The 16747-nt window shown below is 43.9% G+C and overlaps 4 protein-coding genes across 5 annotated transcripts; 2 read left to right on the forward strand and 2 right to left on the reverse strand.

Annotated features, from left to right (window-relative positions):
* The first annotated feature begins 392 nt into the window (after window positions 1-392).
* Window positions 393-14109, forward strand: LOC131889645 (long-chain fatty acid transport protein 4-like). 2 transcript variants are annotated; one of them, XM_059238788.1, is made up of 13 exons: window positions 393-632; window positions 2102-2282; window positions 2353-2503; window positions 2578-2815; window positions 2940-3189; window positions 10777-10978; window positions 11065-11257; window positions 11342-11485; window positions 11573-11868; window positions 11936-12089; window positions 12155-13072; window positions 13154-13555; window positions 13644-14109. In XM_059238788.1, the coding sequence occupies exons 1-11, from the start codon at window positions 614-616 to the stop codon at window positions 12310-12312; spliced, it is 1986 nt and encodes a 661-aa protein (XP_059094771.1). In that variant the 5' UTR covers window positions 393-613; the 3' UTR covers window positions 12313-13072; window positions 13154-13555; window positions 13644-14109. The 2 variants fall into 2 exon arrangements, with proteins under 2 accessions (XP_059094771.1, XP_059094770.1); XM_059238787.1 differs by lacking the exon at window positions 393-632 and adding an exon at window positions 1194-1633.
* Window positions 7108-10477, forward strand: LOC131889646 (zinc finger protein ZFP2-like). The gene has a single exon (XM_059238789.1). It carries the CDS (start codon window positions 8439-8441, stop codon window positions 10152-10154), a length of 1716 nt encoding a protein of 571 aa, XP_059094772.1. The 5' UTR covers window positions 7108-8438; the 3' UTR covers window positions 10155-10477.
* On the reverse strand, window positions 14098-15170 carry LOC131889647 (L-aminoadipate-semialdehyde dehydrogenase-phosphopantetheinyl transferase-like). Its single transcript, XM_059238790.1, has 3 exons — window positions 14813-15170; window positions 14497-14747; window positions 14098-14410 (listed from the first exon to the last, which is right to left on the reverse strand). Exons 1-3 carry the CDS (start codon window positions 15168-15170, stop codon window positions 14105-14107), a joined length of 915 nt encoding a protein of 304 aa, XP_059094773.1. The 3' UTR covers window positions 14098-14104.
* A 71-nt stretch (window positions 15171-15241) lies between these two features.
* Window positions 15242-16234, reverse strand: LOC131889648 (rab-like protein 3). The gene is made up of 3 exons (XM_059238791.1): window positions 15900-16234; window positions 15664-15811; window positions 15242-15578 (listed from the first exon to the last, which is right to left on the reverse strand). Exons 1-3 carry the CDS (start codon window positions 16090-16092, stop codon window positions 15242-15244), a joined length of 678 nt encoding a protein of 225 aa, XP_059094774.1. The 5' UTR covers window positions 16093-16234.
* Between the last annotated feature and the right edge of the window lie 513 nt (window positions 16235-16747).

Raw genomic sequence — 16747 nt, forward strand, 5'->3', positions numbered from 1 at the left:
CTTAGGGCCTGTCTTACCCTCAGTTCACATGCAAGAATCACTGGGGCGCGTAGGATCGAGGCATGTGAATCGGCCAATTGAAAGAGAGGCACACTCACTCAGGCCAGGCAGGACCGCAATGGGAAAGAATAGATCTTTGGAGAGAAGGAGAGAAAGGCATTGAAGAACTGGCAAACCGGGCCACGGATTCTCCTTTTTGGCGCTCCCCCTATCATGAGTGCTGAATGGTGAGCATGCTGGGTGGGTGTTGGGTGTCCTTTGGCAGGATCACTTCCCTCGACAACAGCAACTGACAACAAACGCCCGACGGACGCGACGGACCCACCGGACCCACCGATGAGTTGAGCACCTCGTAAGTGACGCAACAACGCTACCTAGAGGTTGGATAACTTTTCACAACATTCAACTTGAACGCAAGGAGCTGATCGACGAGAGCTGATCATCGTTTACACGAGTACGGGCTCAGAGAACACCACCATCTTCAAGTGACCTTCCGAACAAGCCCATCCTGAGATCCTCAAGACCACCACTGACATGCCCAGAGCTTGGATTGCCTGGAATATATCCTTGTGGGGCTGATTTCGAATTAGGGTGATCGTTATTTTCGTCCATCATGGATGCGCTCAACCCAGGTACAGCCGGACTCATTTTTCTATCTCGAGCCATAGGTTCGATCTCTAATCAATGAAGTCCATTCGGCTAGATGGACATCTTATCTCGCGATTAACATTGGAACTGACTGACCAACTGACAGTGTTAATGATTGATTGAGTGAATGAGTAAGTAAGCGAGTGAAAAAACGACGACGACAACAGCGACGTATCAAGTTCATGCTCTTGAATCAACATTGTCTTCGGAAGACGAGTTCCCAATTTGTTTGACCCATCATAGTACGTACACGTTGGGTTGGCTGGGGACGCCGGGGACGCCGGGGATGGGTTGAGCTATCAGGGGCCGAGAAATCAACAAGTGTCCTCTATTGTTACAAGTCTTATCGTCATGTTATAGTGGGGGGGGGAGGGGGCTTATCCCTCAAAGCTGCTAATGCTGCGGGGTCGGTTAGGGACACAGGTAGATGGGTAAATAAGGCGGATTTTCCTCCCGGGTGTTCAGGATTTAAAATGCTTATCGAGGTGCTGAAGGATGATATTATATCTCTCAAGTTACAGAGTTGCCCTTTTTCGCTAAGACATGTGGGCTCGGGTCCAAGTCTTGATAGTAATTGCGTAGTAAGATGTAGGACAACAGCACTCGGGATGCACTAGATGTACGTAGTGCATTGCACAAAACCGAGCCTTTGAGTAACGAAGTAAGTCTGTCGTGGACCAAACAAGCAAGATCCATTGATTAATAACCAATTCCAAGTTGAAGAGGAACTGGATGGACTTTGCATTCTGTCCTTTGACCGTATTTGTGTATGTGTGAGCAGCAACGTTCGGACCCGTTTTTCCTGAAAAAGAATTTGAATATCATTGTTTCCGCGATGTCATATTCTCACTTGGGGGTTCATTTGAGAAAAATCGCTCAGTAGAGTTGGACGCACATTCCAGGGACCTCGGCTAATTATCTTGGCAGCGCTCTAAAACAATCATAATGGATCGATCTTTTCTCAAAAGCCTTCGGGAGGGAACAGGTAATTGGAAATGAATGAGTAATTTTGGTAATGGCATACACCCGATCACAAGCCAAGGAGCAGTGGAGAAGAGGAGAGGGCTTTGGCCTTTCTTCGACTTTGTTTACCTGTTATGCCTTTAATATCGGTAACAAACCGACATTCATGGCCCAGTATGGCAATGCCACCTCAAAGTGCTCCCCGCAAGAGTTCCGAATGGTTTCGTTTTGGAACTGTTGCGTGTGAAGAGGTGGGGTGTAAAGAAGAATGTTGGAAAAAGTATGTTGAATTATGGTAGTTTGTGTATGAGTAGTGTGAAACCATCGTGGGAAAGCTGAAGTCAAAGTCTCCTCACCTTCTGGTAAAGCTCTATTCAAAAGTCGAATCGTAGATGTTGTAACTTTTTTGAAGAATGGCACATCTTGAAGACGACCTGACAGATACGTGGTCGTCAAGTCAAATTTCAATTATTTACTTATATTTCCTTAGGTCCCAAAGTGATTCTTCCTGTCATGCAAAAGTACGCTGTTCTGGCTGCCTTATATTTCGGATTGACTGGGATCGGTCATTGGAGCTGGGGACAGGCTTTACTCTCTGTGGCCTTGTTGTGGACCATCCTTTCGCAAAATACGATCTACATTTTGTACCACACGTTTGGCCGGGATGCAAGGTCAGATTTTTATTGTAAATTTAGTTGCGAAATGGGAGTTTCTTTTATGTTATTCTTATATTCATTATAGAGCTGGTCTAATGATGGTACGATTGATGTTATTGGTCAAAAAAGCGGAGTTCTTAGATTGGACGGTCCCCAAAATGTTCCATGAAACGGTTTCACGAATTCCAGATAAGATCATGTTCTATTTTGAGGATTCCACTTGGACCTTCAGTGAGGTAAATAAGATAGAGAGTTCAACAAACCAAAGTTCTTTTTACTGACGATATTGCTACTGATTCCCCTTCTTTAGGTTGATAAGTACAGCAACAGAATCGCCAATTACTTTTTGTCTCTGGGTTTCAAGAAAGGCGACTCAGTCGCATTGTTCATGGAAAATCGACCAGAGTACGTGGGGATTTGGTTGGGATTGAGTAAGATTGGTGCCGTACCAGCTCTGATCAACCACAGTCTCAGACAGGAGTCCTTGATACATTCCATTCACGTCGCCGACTGCAAATCCATCGTTTTTAGCTCCGATGTATACGACGGTACGTGGACTAGCCGTTATCATAACATCATGACGGTGAAATGTTGCTTTCTCTCGGGCCAGCAGTTAGTCAATTCGTGGTGGTTTTAGTTTAATTTAAGTACGTTACTTTCTATGTTCTGCAGCCGTGGGTGAAGTCATTGCTTCAGTGAAGAATGGCTATACCGAGTATTCCTCATTTTGCTTGGGCCCCGCGCCAAAGAACTCTGATGAGCATTTCCAAACCGTGATGTTGGAGGAGAGTCTTCTAAAAACGTCTGACGGACCTGTGGACAAGGTCATTCAAGATTCAATTGGTTTTAAAGACAAACTAATGTACATATATACATCAGGGACCACAGGAATGCCCAAAGCGGCCGTTATCAAACACTCAAGGTAGGCTCTTTGAAAAAGAATCGACAAATCTCAGTTAATTAACAATTAGCAGTCAGCGAATCCGTTCAAATTCAGGGAGTTAATCGGGAAAAATCTGATTTGATTTTTTTTTGTTTATACCAACAACTAACTAGTTTCAAAATTCCCTCTCACCATAACAAATACCTATCAAAATGTTTTCATGCCAATGATTAGAAACAAAGATTTACATGGATATCTGTAGCAGGGCAAATGATGGTTCTTGCTAGATTTTTTTTATGCATCAATGAATCGAAGTAAGCGGATCTTGATGGCCCATTAATTGTATAGTTTGTAGCTATCCTGAAACTCGACCATTCCGCTTCTTCCATATAGTATTCTCTGCTCAGTCCATTTCCTTACAAGTTCACGTTCTCCCATAAGTACATACAGTCAACTTCCATCTCTCGACTCATTAACATGTCAGGCCTTATGGTCCGCTACAAGTTAGTAATTTAGAGCATCAGTGACCTTATCTCTTACATTATCGAACCTTATGTTTTAAGCCAAGTTGTTTGTGGTAAAGGTTAACGGTGGCGAAACCATTTTCTCGTTATTTGATGAATAGACTTTCGTATCCTTCTGTCAAATGTTGGGATTGCCTGCACTTTTAGGCATTTAAAGATTTTCTGAAGTATCGGCCCCTTTCTGAGAATAACCATTAGAGTAGGAAGAGTTTGGAGGTATTTATCCTTATTAGGTTTGCGCTGCTTTGAGCTACAGATCTTTCGAAAACACGTTCAGGTTCATCACAAGGAGAAGGAAAGAAGTTGTCAAAAATACCACAAAATGTTTCAAAAAGTACTGTCGGGGGCTATTGACCGATGTTTAAAGAATGAAAAGGGTGAGAGTGGGCAGCCTTTATCTCAAGCTGAATTTTTATATCAGAGCGGCCTTTATCTCAAGCTGAATTTTGATATCAGAGCCTTTTCAAACAGGATTATCAAGACGGACAAGCCTTTAGTCCATTTCTAAACTCTACGTAGAAACCAAACGGATGTCAAGGTAGTGGTTGGAAAAGGACGCAAGGCTTCTTAAGAAATTCAAGGTTGATATTTCAACAAGGAAAGTGATGGCCGTTGCCTTTCTTAATGTTCAAAGCCAAAAGTATCTTACTTTGTTACGAAAACACAAACCATTAAAAATTAATATTTTTCCAATGTCTTGAGCTTTTTTCGGAAGTTTTCGATAGGCCCGAAAAATCACGGTCAAATTGGCGACTGCCCATGAACGTCCATACCAGGCAACAGACGTCCAAGCTCACGATCGACTCCCTGGCTGGGAGAGGTATTATTCATATCCCTACTCTCCTGACTTGGCTTCAGCTTACTTTCTTCCTTCTCCCTTCTCCCCTCATGAAGAGTAAGTTTATCAGAAAGTCCATGGCCGCCGTGCGCCGTGGAAGAGGTCTAGAAAGAAGGGAAGTCAGAGATATCATTGAAAGAGCCTTTAGGGGTCTTTAAGAGCTGGCTTGATCGACTATCGAAATGTCAGCGGCTAAACGGAGATTATGCCAAGAAATATACGGCATTGCGGCATTAAAATCAATGGCGTGGTTTCAAGTTATTGATGTGGACACCCCTCTCATTAAATTTAGTGACCAAATGACAAGCAGAAATATTGTTGTGACGTCAGTGAATAGTCGCAAACCCAAGAAATCTGATAATATTGTGGTATGGTCTGTTGATGAGCCGCATTATGAGTAAAGCCAAATATCGTTCTCTTTTGATTAAGATATTTTATTAATGGTTCGCGAGTAATGTGCTGTGCAATTTGGAAGTGAAAAGGATTAATGTAACGCAAACACATTGATAGATGTATCTTCAAATGTTTTGGAGTTTCAAGTTTTGACTATGGGTCTGAGCTACGCTTTGAAGCAAAATTTGCGAAATAAAAAGGCTATACTTGGCCAAAATGAATGTGGCAAAATCTTGCCAGCAGTCCTCTACACTACTTAAATCTATTTCACAATCCTTCAGGATTAATTATGGTCAAAAACTAGTTCAAAGATATGCCACTTAGACTGAAGTTTTGGAAGAAACAAGGGGTCTGCCAACAAGAATTGCAACGCCTACTATAACTCTATGTTGGCAAGTTTCTCTACAAATCTGATTTTATTATTGACAAGCCCATCCGTCCTTAGTTAGGGCGGCTTTACACTAGGATGAAAACCGAGATTGAATCCGGTTTGAGGATTGAAGAAGAACTAATGCTGGGGCGAGTTTTTGATGTTTGAGTCCCCTGCTGGACTCGCCCCAGCACTACTCCCACTTCAATCCTCAAACCGGATTCAATCTCGGTTTTCCATCCGTGTGTAAAGGCTCTTAGATAGCTTTTACAAGTGACAAAATGTTAACGTGATTTTATCATTTATTGGTGTGTGCTATGGGATTGCACAGTATTCACAGATAATACAAAAGGTACCTGATATTGTACATTTTCAAAAGCGTCCATGAGCTTTGTCATCGCCCGAGTTTTTGGGTCAATTCTAGTGACCATGGAGGCGTAATGTGCATTTTGGAAGCACTTTAAACCTCCTCGTGTTTCTCGGTTTCCTTCATTGTTTACTTGCTTTCTCCAATATTCGTAGAGTACGGAGATGTTGCTAATCGGGTAACACCTTCCAAATCAGATTTGGACTATTTTCTGATAAGAATTCCAGATCAACCCTACATTTAAGGGCTAGCTCGGTCTGCCAACTCTAATAATAGTAATTCTTACATTTCATTCACCAACATGTTAGAGATTATGTATCTGAATTGATGCTAAATTTGTTTTAGGCCATGCTTCTCTGCTGTTTTGTTCTCACTTCAAGTCTGCAAGAGTGATGGGACTGCACTGGCAACGTCTACCAAACAACTATGTGCATAAGAATCGATTATTTCCTGAAACTCATATTCATGAGGAGTAATTCTATTGCCTTTAAAGCAAAGAAGTTATGAATTGCCTTCTTGCTGCTTTATCTTTTATACCAACTTGTACACTTAACCATCCTCAAAAGTTCATCTAACTAGCCTGTTTAGTGGCATATGTAGTGCAAGAAACATCGCGGAATTGATCTCCTTTGGTAGATAGACCTACTGGTTACTAATAATCTGGAGGAAAGGCTTGCAACTAACTGGTGCACCTGCTCCAGATCGATTCTGTTTTGAACGAGTGGCACAAACGAAAATGCATATCCTTCATGTTTAGAATGTATTCTTGGCAATGCTCTCTGTGTCTCCTTGTCAAGTTGTGCTAATTATTGGTCGCAATTTACCATTGTTTATACACGCAGAGCAGCTAAAACAATAGACATGAAGAATATACCATGTTTATGGTGGCAGAAAGACTTGCCAGTGCAGCAGATGGCATGCATTCCCAAGAGTCGAGGCAGATGACAAGTTGGTGGGGGCACATTGTGTTGGAAGGACGATTGATTGCATTAAAAGTTCTTTGAACCTGTTCTAACGGTCAAAATCCCCGCGTGCGCCAATGCTGAAAACGCGAACAACCCGTTTAGAGGGAAAGTGAAAGCATGACGGTAACATAAGAGTAAGGTTATAAGTGGGACCCTTTTTGGGTCTGTTAGTGTAGGATTGATTCGCTATCTCACTATTTATTATGACTTCTCGTGTCTCAAGATTGATGTTGTGAACGACAAAAGGGAGGGTTTTTTTTTAATTGTTTGTCTGGTGATTAAAACTTGATCGCCTTCATATCTCATGCCTTTCTGAGCGGAAACAAACATTGTCCCCTTAAAGTGTATCGAGTGGCTGACTTCTCTCTCCTTTTTTACCGCCTACTTCTAAAACAGCGATGCTTTCAATACCAAATCTCGGTTGTACACGAATTGTGGAGGCAATAGTGAGTTTAGCCTTTTAGTTAGAGAATATTTTGGGATGTTCGGATTCTTCCTCTTATGATCCTCTTAAAGTGGCTTGCAGTTTTCTCTCTTACCATTAGTACTTGTTTGCCTGGTTCGCCTGTCCTCGCTCAATCCTCTCCTCCCAAGCAAGGAACGCATATATCGGACCGGCTTTCCGTGAAGTCCTCTGTTCTTCTGGCTCCTCTCGTTTTTCCTTCTCCTCTAGCGCCATGTTCCTTCTCGCGACGATGTTGTTCTCTTCCTCGTCCTCTTGCTCCCCCCTCTTCTCTCTCTCGGCTCCTTCGTCCCTCCTTGCAGTTCGTTACAAACGATCGATTTTTCCGACCGTTGAAGTCTAGCGGTCCAATGTGTGTGTGTTCGAGCTCATGCGTGTGTGCTCTCGGGGGCCAGAGAACCTTGAAGAGCAGCCTCGTCAGCTAGTCTGGTGCTGTCGTTCGTCCGTTTGCTGTTAGCCTTGATTAGAGGCAAAGAACGATATCGCTTTTCCTTTGCCTCTCTTGAAGTCGGGAGTGCTGGGAGATCGAGCTCGCCACTACGACGTGCACTCATTCCGCCTTGAGTTCTCCAAAGTGAATTGTCGTTATTCTTCTCCGTTTGGATCATCATCATCCCCACCACCATCTCTGCTCCCTCTCCTCTTACTCCGAAATCGGTCGTTCGGTAGGTCGGTCGGTTGGCTGTTGGACTCCTCCGATTGCTACTATGCTCTCTGGCACTGGATCGAGGAACTCCGAGTCGAGTTTCGTTCTCGTCCAAGTGGCTTTTTTGGACTTCTGACGAGTGAGGGGGAGGAAGTGTGTATGTGTAAGACGTGGACGCCCAAGAACATAAGTGCTCGGAGTTCTTGGCCCAGGCATGTAACCCTCCACACTCACCGATCATGTAACAAAATCTAGTCCTACCCAACTCCTTTACTCTAGTCAAGGTGATCCCCTCCTTGTATCGTCCCTTCGTCATCCTTCGTGCCATATGCGGTTGTTCCTACCGGCCAGCAATTAAGCTAATCATCTGCGTTCAAGTGATATGTGCTAATTATAATCATTGAAAGATCACCCTATTATCAATCATCCCTATCAACATCGACATCGAATTCAGTCTCAACCTCGTTATCAAAAGAGCCTTGAAAATTCATCGAATTTGTGAACCAGGAATTAATGACCAGGCTGACAAGTTCAGGATCCAATGTTTGCTTGTACGTGCGCTGAACTCACCACTAGTTGCACGATAGAGGACAAACACTAAAATATTGTTTCCAAATTGAACTCGTGCGTTATCTCTAACCGTTATCAAACTGAAAAGTCGTTGTTGCCATATCTTTGCCAACTTTGCAATCCAAGACAGAAACCAATCAACCGACAGAATCATGGCTCCCGTTTCCAAAAGAGCTCGATCCTCATTGAGAACAACCAGGAGTTCTCCGGTCAAGGCCAAAGTGGTAGATGATCCCCAAGTAACGCCAACCAAACCGAAGAGGTCACCAGCCAAACATGCAACTAGTCCCAGTTTTAAACTGAAAAAAGATGCGGTGGCTGCTAGTTCCGGAGATCTTGCTCAAACCAACGGTGTATTTCAAGAGACTCCAACGAAGCGAAGAAAGCGATCCCGAGAGAACAAGAAAAGAGGGCCTTTGGTGGACGAAGATTCGGCGATTGAACCTATCGTTTCTAGTGATGAACCTGATGAAATCAATGGCAATGAGACCACGAAGAAATTGAAAGAGGTAAAGCGTTTCAATTGCCCCTTCTGTAAACAGGGATTCTCCAGAAAGTATGACATGGAGAAACATTCTCGGAAGCACACTGGAGACAAGCCATACCAATGTGGAATATGCGGCCGACGATTCGTTCAAGTCGGTAGTCTGGCCGTCCATATGCGCGCTCATACAGGGGAAATGCCTTACAAGTGTGACACTTGCGATAAGGGCTTTGCCGTAAAGGAGCGTTTGAGATTGCACCAGAGAACTCACACGGGCGAGAGGCCTTACAAATGCGAATATTGCGACAAGAGTTTTGCTCGTGGAGGCCAGTTAATGGTTCATCGACGAACCCACACCGGAGATAAACCTTACAGTTGTACTGATCCTGAATGCAATCTCAAGTTTACTTCAAGTGGCAACCTAAAGACTCATATGAAACTTCATGTCGGGTCTCGAGAGTTCCAATGCCATCTTTGCGACAAAGCGTATCCTCGGGCGGATACTTTGAAGAGACATATTTTGTCTTTTCATGAAAACAAGCGCTTGTACAAATGTGATGTTTGCAACAAGAGCTTTAAAGGCCATATTCGCGATCATATGCGCACTCACGCGGAGGATAAAGAAGAAAAACCCTTCGGTTGTAATCAGTGCAAGGCCAGATTTAATCAACGTAGTCAGTTGACAGTCCACATGCGAGTTCATACCGGGGAAAGGCCATATTCCTGCAAGATTTGTGCCCGTTCCTTCTCTCATTCCACGGCACTGAAGCTACACTTGCGCATGCACACCGGAGAGAAGCCTCATGTATGCAAATTGTGCAAAAAAGCATTCGCCCAATTGCCTCATTTAAAGAAGCATATGCTCTGCGTTCATGACACCGATAAGCCGTATTATTGTGAAAGATGCGAGATCTTTTTCAAGATCAAGAATGAATACCAAGATCATGTAGAGAGGAAGCATCCCAATGAGATTCCTGAAGACCTAGTTGGGATTGCTATGCCGCCGGAGAGCCATCAAGGGAGCATCAAGGACATTCAGTTTATTCAAATTCCAGTTCAAACTGTGGAGCTATCTGATGACGGACGGCAGTTGATGCCCATGGAAAAAATGAGAACGCTACTTGCCCTTCTTCTCAAGAAGATATCCACTCCAGGACGTTTGAAAAAGCTGGGCTTTGGAACTCGTTTGATTGATGAAGTCCTGAAGGAATCCATTACCGCTTCTGGACGGTCTCCATGCAAAGAAGAGGGTCTTGATATTCGCGAGATCCTCCAGAATAACATTCAAATTCTTCTGGATTGGACCATCCCCGAGGAGTACATGAACTACTTCAGATCCGAGAGCAAGCGAACCGATGAAATTTTGGAGGAGCTGGCAGCTTAGGCTTAGAATTTTTTATTTGTACTTGTAACAATCACGCCTCGGCGTATTTTGTGCCATACCTTGTTTGACAGCAAAGTTTAACCAATCTAGTCCTGATTTCTTACATAATTACGTGACGCCTATCGTGCTTTTGAGAGCATGTATATTTGTAATCAACTCTCAACTAATTTCTGAAACTTCGTGTGCAATTATTACCGTTTTTTTATGATCGTTCGTCAATATTTCGAGAAACCCGTGTTAGTCAAAAAAACGCGTGTAGTTCATTTAAATTGTTCAGACATATCCGCGACTTCAGAGAATAAAGTGTACCCATTTGACTCAAATATGGTAAATTTATTTCGAAACTCACGTTTACCTACCAGCATCCTTTTCAAAGTAATCTTCCGTTTGTCCTCGAACTACTCAAGACACTTACAAGTTTTAGATCATGACAAATAAGCTCTTTGGCTGAAGAGAGCTATTTAGCGACAATTCCCATACCCGGCAATCCGTACAACAGTCCTTTAATTAAAATTTAGCCTCTTTTGGCAAAGGTCACTTTCTGTCCGTCATCAAAGAGGTACTCATTATACAATACGAAACAAGGCAAATGCGAGTAATGGCAATTTCTTTTTGTTTACAGATACATTTTGGCTGCTGGTGGTTGCCATTTTGTTATTGGTGTCCGGAAAGATGACATCATCTATTCGCCTTTGCCGTTGTATCACTCTGTAGCTGGCATGATCGCCATGGCCGGAAGCATGCTACACGGAATGAGCATCGTCATGAAAAAGAAATTCTCTGCCTCATCCTATTGGAAGGATTGCATCAAGTTCAACGTCACTGTGAGTTGACGTTCGTTGGTTTCACGAATATTTAATGAGCATGGATATGATAATAGAATTAAAACTGTCCATTTTCAATTCGGTAGGCCGCCCAATATATTGGGGAACTTTGCCGCTACCTGCTTAATACCCCTCAAATACCTGAAGAAAAAGAGCATAAAGTGCGGTTGATGTTTGGCAATGGGTTGAGGCAACAGATCTGGGTGGACTTTGTTCAGAGATTCGGCATCGAGAAAATTGCAGAGTTCTATGGCTCAACGGAAGGCAACTCGCAAATAAGTAAGTTCAAAAAAAGGCTTCAAGTGGTCATTCCTATATGAATAGAATTTATTATAATGCTTTCATTTGGTTCGTCTATTCCAGTCAATATCGAGAATAAGGTAGGGGCTGTGGGCTTCGTGTCCTTGTTGTTTCCCAACATTCTCCCTCTTGGTCTTGTTAAAGTGGACGAAGAAACAGGTGCGGAAGTTCGGGACAAAAATGGCCTTTGTATCACCTGTCAACCAGGTAATTCTTGTCTAAAATCTGCACATTCAATTTTTGCCCAACCCAAGGGCACGTCTTTATAATTCTTCTGTTGTTTTTGTGTTTCAGGTGAACCCGGTGAATTTGTGGGCAAGATTGTTCGTAATCACCCAGTGCGAGATTTTCATGGCTACGCGGACGAGAAAGCTACTCAAAAGAAGCTCCTCTGTGATGTACGAACCAAAGGTGATTTGTTCTTCCGAAGTGGTGATGTTCTCGTGATGGATGACCTGGGTTGGTTATACTTCAAAGATCGCTCGGGAGACACATTCCGGTGGCGAGGAGAGAATGTTTCCACCGTCGAAGTCGAATCCATTCTGAGCAACATTATTGATCTCAAGGACGCCATTGTCTATGGAGTTCAGGTGAGGCATATTGAAATCACAATTATGCGGAAAGACGAATGATACGATTATCTACGTTTGTTAACAGATTCCAGGTACAGAGGGCCGGGCAGGGATGGCTGCGATTCACGACCCTGACGAGATAGTGGATCTGGAGAAGTTGGCCTCGGGGCTGAAAGCCAAGTTGCCCGCGTTCGCACGACCACTTTTTGTACGACTAGTCGACCACTTTGACATCACTGGTAAGTTTCATGGTTGTACAGAGACAAGGAAATGTTTATAGACTGGCTCTTTAATAAACTTCCAGGCACCTACAAACTGAAGAAATTCAACCTGCAACGCGAAGGTTTTGATCCGGACCAAATCAGCGACAAGATGTACTTTCTGAATCCAAAGTCTGGCCTTTACGAGGCTTTGGATGCTGAGCTCTTCAAGAATATCGTATCTGGTTCAATCCGGCTGTGAAAAGAAAAAAAACTGTTTTGGACTTTTTTCCTGATCGTCGAGATTTTTTATTTATAAGAAGAGTGCCTAACAACTTTGCTTCAGGTTCCTCAAGAGAAAATATTTATGAATTGTTCAATTAAGTTGCATTATCACATGACTGATTCTTCCCTTTCCCACCACCATCCAATCTTCCCTTGTCCCAGATCTGACGATACTCGCGTACTACACTAAAAAGGCATTAACTAACCAGCATCATTGCACCCATGGGCATCACTCGACAGCAAATCAAGATCATCATTTTCATCATGATACTGATGACCTTCACTACCTTCACCACACACCAAAGCAATCAAAAAAAGGAAGAGAGCATCCAACCCGATTTTATACGTTGATTAGTTACAGCTCAGTTATTTAATGTTGCTACGAATTATTAATCAGACACGCGAAAAATAAACTCATGGAAAACACAGACCACGAAAGCTAAAATGAGCATCTGTCATGAGTAGTGTGAATTAGTCAAGTTGCTCTTTTTGTTGGTGATTGGCTCGAGACAGCAGTTTCATTTTTTGACGCCAACATCCAAACGATTACGTTTTGTGACAAACATAATTCGGGGAGACAAGGGACTGACATAACAGGCCAGCCAAATTCAAACGCAACAATGCTGGAGAAATCCGGGGATTTGATCCCCGTGAAACCCGAAGCTGTGTTCATTCCATGGACCAAACGCAAGTCCCAAGTTCTCAACTATCTTCACAGAGGCATCGTTTATTTTGAGGTAAGTAAACTGGCTCCTGGGTTTTATTAGGCTAATGTCCGACACAACACCTTTTTCGCTCCTTGGGGCTACCATTTCCAGACACACGTGTATGACACAAACGTAGGTGACATATCTCCCTTGAGTGCCTATTTCAACCCTGAGCGATGGACTGTGAACGACCTGAACCACAAATTCGGGATTCAACCCCAGAACAGCGAACCTTGTCCAGATGTGACCGAGAGCAACGTGGAAGTATTGAATCCCAAGACTGGGCAAAAACTAGAGGTCCGATCCTTGTGTCCTCGATTGCTGATCTATCCCTTGAAATATGAAGACGAGCGACGGCAACCATTATCGTCGCCTGAACCCGGATCTAGTTGCAGCACGGGTGAAAGGGGATCCTCTCCCAACGACCCCACCACCTCTTTCAGGAGATCTTCGAACGAGGCTTTGAATCAATTTATGGACTTAGACGATGGATTCAGTTTGTTCAAAACAGAGGTTCGTAACCTTACTCGGCTCATAATCTAAATCGTGACACTCTAAATATCTATTTCTGTAGATATGATGATATAATATGTTGTTACAGATTAGTCAAGAGAAACCAGCGAATGTATTGGCAAGCAATGATCCCTCCAGCGGGTTTGCTTCTGCCCTTTCGAACATGGCTAACCATCTGCAGAGTTATAGTTTGTTCGTCGATGAGCCGTTGACTTCGAAGGCTCCGACGACGGCCTTATGTTTCCATTCTGCCATGGATTATGGCATCGATTGGAGCACCGGGGATGAACCCTCTGAACCCCTGTCTTCCCCCGAGACATCCTTGGCCAAGTTTGAGGCATCGTTGTACCAGTTTTCGGACTTCGATTACGATCGGCTCATGTATGTTCAAGAGACTTTAGTGTGACTTGGACCGACAGCTCTCTAGTGATATGACACGAATTGCATAATTCTTAATAACCAAACTCAACACATTTTTCTAATAACTGCATACCTCGAAATGATTGAAGGTCATTCCAATCAAGTATTGGATAAAATAAATGTTCAATATTAAACGTCTTTATTTACTTGCATCTGGCAAAACTTTTTCCAATTGTCATCCCACGTTTCTTCACTCAGCTCGTCTTCAAACTCGACAGGAATGAGATCTTCAAAATCCTCAACATATCGAGTGATGGTCGACGAGACGTTACGTGTATTATCATTCTTTATAGCCACAGACATGCAATGTTGTCCGTCTTTAAGGATTAGTTCTTGGAAAGTCCATTTCGAGGTTTCATCGGCTGCGCCCAGAACCTGCACACAAGTATCTTGCACTGGATGTAGAGAATCGCAAGATGGTAATGGCGAGGTGATCTAACAGATAAAACCAGATAACGCGGTTCAGGCTTTCAATGTTACAATTAAGTTTAGAGCTATGGGAATGTTTCAATCTAACTCACGTGAAACTGGATCTTCTGAAGATTCCAACCAAGTCCCAAGCCATCTGCCTTCACGAAGCTTTCTTTTAAGGCCCAATATCGATAGAACATTCGGAGTTGCTCTTCGGCTGAGCAGCATTGGGAATCTTTGGGATTCCGGATCATGACCCACTCAAGGGGGGTAAATTTTCGTTTCATCAAATGGAAGAACCGATTAATGTCGCCCCTCTGATCGTTCAACCGCATCACATCCACACCCACTCGAACTTGATCTACAGAGAAGATTTTTTCATATAGAAAAGATATCCTCTTTTGCGGTGGAACTCATGTACATCACCTTGGGGGTTGACGAATTCTGCCGCTAGCACCACCCAATCTCCTTGATGGGCCACATTGGCATCGAACCAAAGCGGGATCACCCCGTCGCAAACCACTTGGGGCTTGCCCTTGGGCGAGCGAAGGCAATGAATGTCTTGAAATAGGCCATGAAGGGAGTCCCAAGCCGCCCTCCGGAACATGATCTGACCTACCAGCGAAGCCTTGGCATCGGATTGATACTGAAATTGGGAGATTCTCTCCACTTCTTCGGGATCCAGCCCCGCACAAGCTCGTCGCCATTGGAGCGGACTAGGCTGCCAACGAGCCACATGAAAGGCCCATCGCAAAGAGATCACAGGGATATTGATGGAGCTCATGATGCGAATTATAGTCCGTCGAGCACTTGATTGATTGATATATTGCTTAATCGATGGTCGGATTCACGGAGTCAGAGCCGTCGTCGCTCAGAGGCGGCTTTGACGTCTCGGCGATAGAATTGCTTGTCGATGACCTTGTCAAAGAAACGACACAACTTGTTGGAGGCACTCGATCCGGCCATCACGGACCGCTCATCTTGGCAATTCAGCTGGATCTCCTCGGTGAGATATTCCTCGGCGATGAAGGATCGCTTCTGATGAAGCGGTAGGGCGTGGGTCTCGGAAGCCACGTCTTGTTTGGTGCCCACCACCAATAAAGGGATGTTGACGTCGATTGTGTCCAGATGATCGCTGCTTCCGCTCTGGTCTTCCCAAGTGGATTCGCGGAGCTTGGCATTCCCGGACTCTCTGAAAGACCAACAAAGGCTATGAGTGAGTAATATTCATTTGCCGGGGAGGGGAGGGGAGGTGAGGAGAGGCGTTGAAGCGCTACCGGTCCATGAACTCCCGAAGCCAATTAGTGAGGTTTCCTTGGGATTTCTTGTTGCTCAAATCATGGACCAGGATGATTCCGTGGGTGTTGGCATAGAACACGTGGCGAACGTTGCGGTGAGCGTGGGTTCCACCCACATCACAGAATTCTGGGGAAGAGAGAAAGAGAGAAAGAGATAGTAGCAGAGTCCATGAGTCGATGGGTTGAATCGCGTTCAGAAAATATAGTTTTTTTACCGATCCAGAACGTGCGCTGAGTGGGCGTGCCTTCCTTGTATTCGTGGAGTTTGACCTCGATGGCGGCCCCAATCGTATAAGAGATCTGTTGCAAAGGCTGACCATAGGCCATCAGGTGGACCAATGAGGATTTGCCCACGCCCGAGTCCCCCAGCACCAAGATTCGAACCCGGTCCAAAGTGGTAGTACTCATCACACAAGGTCACACAAGATCACACAAGATCATCGATCCCGTGTCTCGATCCAACGGATCAAAGGCCAACTCATTTCCTTCGGGAATCGAGACTCGAGCTTGCGTGAATTTAGTTTTGCTAGTTCGATGGTCGCTCGCCAGGTTCCTCGATGTTTAGAATCTCTGATGAAACGGAACAGTGCGGTACTTAAATTTTTGAATTCAAATCTGAGCGAACATTATGGAGAGTGCCGGTTCTGAATCAAATAAAGGTCTAATAAACCCTGAACGAGTCAAACCAAGCATTCATGAAATTTGGAGTGGTGTTAGCTTGGTGGGAAAGCTTGTTAACGATAAGGATTCGAGAGATTCAACCAGTTCATTCTCGTTGGAGTCTGAGATGAACGATTCCATGAGTCCTATTCTCCTTCGGTTTCACTGTCAAAAATGTCGGAAAATGGTCGTGTGTCAGCATTCGTGCCATAAGAAAAAAATCCATGCTTGTTTGGCTAAGTAAGTGACCTTCATTCTTTGCACCAACAAATCAAATGGTTAAGCTTGTAAAAAATGGTTGGCATCGTAAATCTGCCACCTTGTACATAAAATATAATAACCTTTAATTGATTAACTAAATTTCGCTTTCATATCACATCAACATGAACAATATTTCATTTGG

This window comes from Tigriopus californicus, chromosome 10, assembly GCF_007210705.1.
Source record: "Tigriopus californicus strain San Diego chromosome 10, Tcal_SD_v2.1, whole genome shotgun sequence".
Taxonomy (NCBI): domain Eukaryota; kingdom Metazoa; phylum Arthropoda; class Copepoda; order Harpacticoida; family Harpacticidae; genus Tigriopus; species Tigriopus californicus.